This window comes from Montipora foliosa, chromosome 12 (genome assembly GCF_036669935.1).
Source record: "Montipora foliosa isolate CH-2021 chromosome 12, ASM3666993v2, whole genome shotgun sequence".
Taxonomy (NCBI): Eukaryota; Metazoa; Cnidaria; class Anthozoa; order Scleractinia; family Acroporidae; genus Montipora; species Montipora foliosa.
The window spans coordinates 23,825,149-23,827,648 of record NC_090880.1 but is presented as its reverse complement, the minus strand read 5'-3'; the positions used below and the strand labels follow the sequence as shown (position 1 = coordinate 23,827,648).

Here is a 2,500-nt window from a genome sequence, read left to right as displayed (position 1 = left end):
CGGTATAATTTTTTTCAGATGGGGTTGGGCTGGGTAGTTTGGCCTTGAGGGGGGCCGATGTCCTATTGTCTCTCTACCTGCCTTTCGGCAAATATGAAAATAAATATAAATAAAAAGAAATATCTCTCCATTTCTTTAACCCGGATGAACACTTGGCCTCCACGTCGTAACAATAATATAGCGAGTTAAATTTTCGTATTGTTGTTTTCTGTGATATTTCAACATTTTCTTGTAGCCAATGATTACGTTGGATTTGGTGTCATGGATGCTACGAAAATGATTGATTTTGCCACCAACTGGACTACGGTTCCTCCAAAAGTCCGCTGTGCCATTCAAGGTCCACGTTTAAATAGGTAGGATGTAGCATTTTTGTCGCCTGTGTATTCGCAGGCCAGTATTTTATCTTGGTAAGTGAAAGTGGCTTATAATAATTTGTTTGGCCAAAAGTGTCAGAAATCAGTCATGAATTTTGTACGTGAATTGCATTCGGGCAGGTTACTGTCTTTAGTACTAGACCTCGTCCTCGGGTTTCAATTATCTCGAGAACGTATAGTCCAAGTTGGCAACTTAGGAGAGCAAATTGCACAGACTGAGGCAGTGAAGTTTTATTGAGAATATTTACGCATTGATAGCCGTTCCCCGATTTTTGCCGACGTTCTCGACCGCATCAACAGCATTACGGTAATGGTCGCCACGCGCCTTTCCCTTGTAATTCCCGTTTTACAGTCTTTGGTGTGCAACGCTATCCTGACTTCCTGTACATGTACAAATCTTGAATTTGTGACTAATTCACGACAGATTAAGAATTAGCAACAAAAGCACCAAATACACAATCGCCATATTGAGCCAATTCTAAAAGTTCGAAGTGATTTCAAAACCATCTTTTCACTTGAAAAGTGAGCCAAAAACGCCGGAAGGGATGATATATGCAGAATTCTGGGAACGTTGCTTTAGATGCAAAGGGGTTAACGGAAGCAAGGATTCAACTAATTTCCTGTATCGTTGCTTCGCGCAATTTGATTTCATGTAGCAGTTGGGTTACCATTGGGCTATTTGGGTGTTTCATTTGCAGTCTTTATTTTCTTTTGTTTTCCAGGCCAATCCCATCTCAAGGACACTTGGAAGAAACGATCGATTTAAGAGAGTGGAGTGATTTGTGTGGTGACGTAATAAATCACTTGGAACACGTTGAAGTCAGTGTTAATTTGACCTATACCCTTCGCGGCGAACTGCTGATAAGGTTGACGTCACCCCAGGGCACTGTGTCCAATCTTACCCATTACAGAATGATGGATAGCTCTTTGGGATTTACAGACTTAAACTGGGTGCTCATGACCTTGCATCACTGGGGAGAGTCAGCACCTGGCATCTGGAGACTGACACTGGGGAACTCAAATCCGAGTCATGATAACACAGGTTTGTGGAGTAATCTTACAAGAAACAAGCATTGGCGTTTTCTGGGTTTTAAACGAAAAGCTTGCATCTGCAATGTATTTCTCCTCTCCACTATCTGGTTTTGTTCGAATTCATTCAAGCACGATTGATTATCCACTGGGATGACGATCAACAAACAGGGAACAAGAGATATTTCAAGATACAGTAAAAACCCGTGTATAAGAGCTTAACAGGCTCTTATACACAGGCTTCAACAAACAGCCTTCAACAAACAGGGAAAAAGAGATATTTCAAGATACAGTAAAAACCCGTGTATAAGAGCCTAAAATTTGAGAACTTGTTAGGCTAAAATTTTCATTTTAAACCCCCTTTTCATAAGAACCTATTTAGCCTAAAATTTTCAATAGGTTCTTCTTTTACAAAAATGAAGACCGATGAAAACACAGAAAACATTTTTGTCTAGGTTTCAGTCAGTAAGATTCAAAGAATGAAGTAAAATGCTTGCTAGTACTTTGGAAAGACAAATTTACTGTATGGTTATCATCTAACCTGTATTCTAGATAGTCATTTAATGCAGCACACCTATTCCATATCACGTATGCCTTGTAGTAGTCATCTGTGCTGATCACTAGTGCCCCTATCAAATTAAGAACCTATTTAAGAACCTAAGAAGCCTAAAATCCCACTAAATACCATTTCTATAACAATCTGTTTAGGCTAAGTTGGAAAAATCTGGGTTCTTATACGCGGGTTTTGACTGTATTAAAAGATATTTCCAGCGCGAGAGGCAGCGCGAGAAAAAGGGACGGGAAATTGAAAAAAAAAAAAAAAAAAAAAGAACGGCAGATAACGTCTCAGAACAAATTACGGACACATTGCCATTAGGGGCTTTTTTAGGGCACAAATTATCGCAGAGCTCTGTATGCTACCGCTGTTGATTGACTTATCATCCACATGTGCCCAAGGGACCAGGTCTTTTATGGTGCGTCTTCTTGTTTAAGCCTAAGAAGTTCATGCTGGTTGAGGTCATGGTTAGAGGGTCACTTTGTGAGCCTACACCAAGTAACGTGAATCAAGTTATGTCTCTGTATAGGGGAATCTTTGT

At 40.0% G+C, this 2,500-nt stretch overlaps 1 protein-coding gene across 6 annotated transcripts in view; it reads left to right on the top strand.

Moving 5' to 3' along the window:
• Positions 1–2,500, top strand: part of LOC137978656 (proprotein convertase subtilisin/kexin type 4-like) — a 53,298-nt gene that overhangs the window by 25,471 nt on the left and 25,327 nt on the right. For all 6 annotated transcript variants that reach the window (XR_011118208.1, XM_068825669.1, XM_068825668.1 and 3 more), the window contains exons 11-12: positions 236–353; positions 1,097–1,416. Coding sequence is in view for 5 of the 6 variants with exons in the window: in XM_068825669.1 (XP_068681770.1) it covers positions 236–353; positions 1,097–1,416 (438 nt within the window). In the remaining variant the exon portion in view is untranslated. The remainder of the gene's footprint in view (positions 1–235; positions 354–1,096; positions 1,417–2,500) is intronic.